This window comes from Galeopterus variegatus, unplaced genomic scaffold (assembly GCF_000696425.1).
Source record: "Galeopterus variegatus unplaced genomic scaffold, G_variegatus-3.0.2 Scaffold1148, whole genome shotgun sequence".
Taxonomy (NCBI): Eukaryota; Metazoa; Chordata; class Mammalia; order Dermoptera; family Cynocephalidae; genus Galeopterus; species Galeopterus variegatus.
The window spans coordinates 389,549-389,942 of NW_007727259.1; the positions used below are offsets into that span (position 1 = coordinate 389,549).

Here is a 394-nt window from a genome sequence, read left to right on the forward strand (position 1 = left end):
TTTTTTTTTTTCTTCTTTCTTTTACCCTTCAGCAGGCAATCCTTTGGTCCAGCAAGGTGGACAGCCACTCATCCTGACTCAGAACCCAGCCCCAGGTCTGGGCACAATGGTTACCCAACCAGTATTGAGACCTGTCCAGGTCATGCAGAATGCCAATCATGTGACTAGTTCCCCTGTGGCCTCACAACCAATATTCATCACTACACAGGTGAGTAGGATTCTGAATTCTGGATTGGTAGAGAAGGAGAGAAAGATTATGTGAACCTTTTGTGGCTCTGACTTAGACAGGGTCTTTGGTGTCATTAGAAATGGTTGTTAAGTCTTGTCTTTTGCTTTTTCATTTGCTGTTTCATAATTTGATGCTGACTTTGATAAAAAGCCCAGCATAACATCA

At 42.9% G+C, this 394-nt stretch overlaps 1 protein-coding gene across 5 annotated transcripts in view; it reads left to right on the forward strand.

The window, feature by feature from the left end:
• POGZ (pogo transposable element with ZNF domain) overlaps positions 1–394 on the forward strand; it is a 40,555-nt gene that overhangs the window by 9,679 nt on the left and 30,482 nt on the right. For all 5 annotated transcript variants that reach the window (XM_008575161.1, XM_008575165.1, XM_008575162.1 and 2 more), the window contains one exon: positions 33–208. In XM_008575161.1, the coding sequence (XP_008573383.1) occupies positions 33–208 (176 nt within the window). The remainder of the gene's footprint in view (positions 1–32; positions 209–394) is intronic.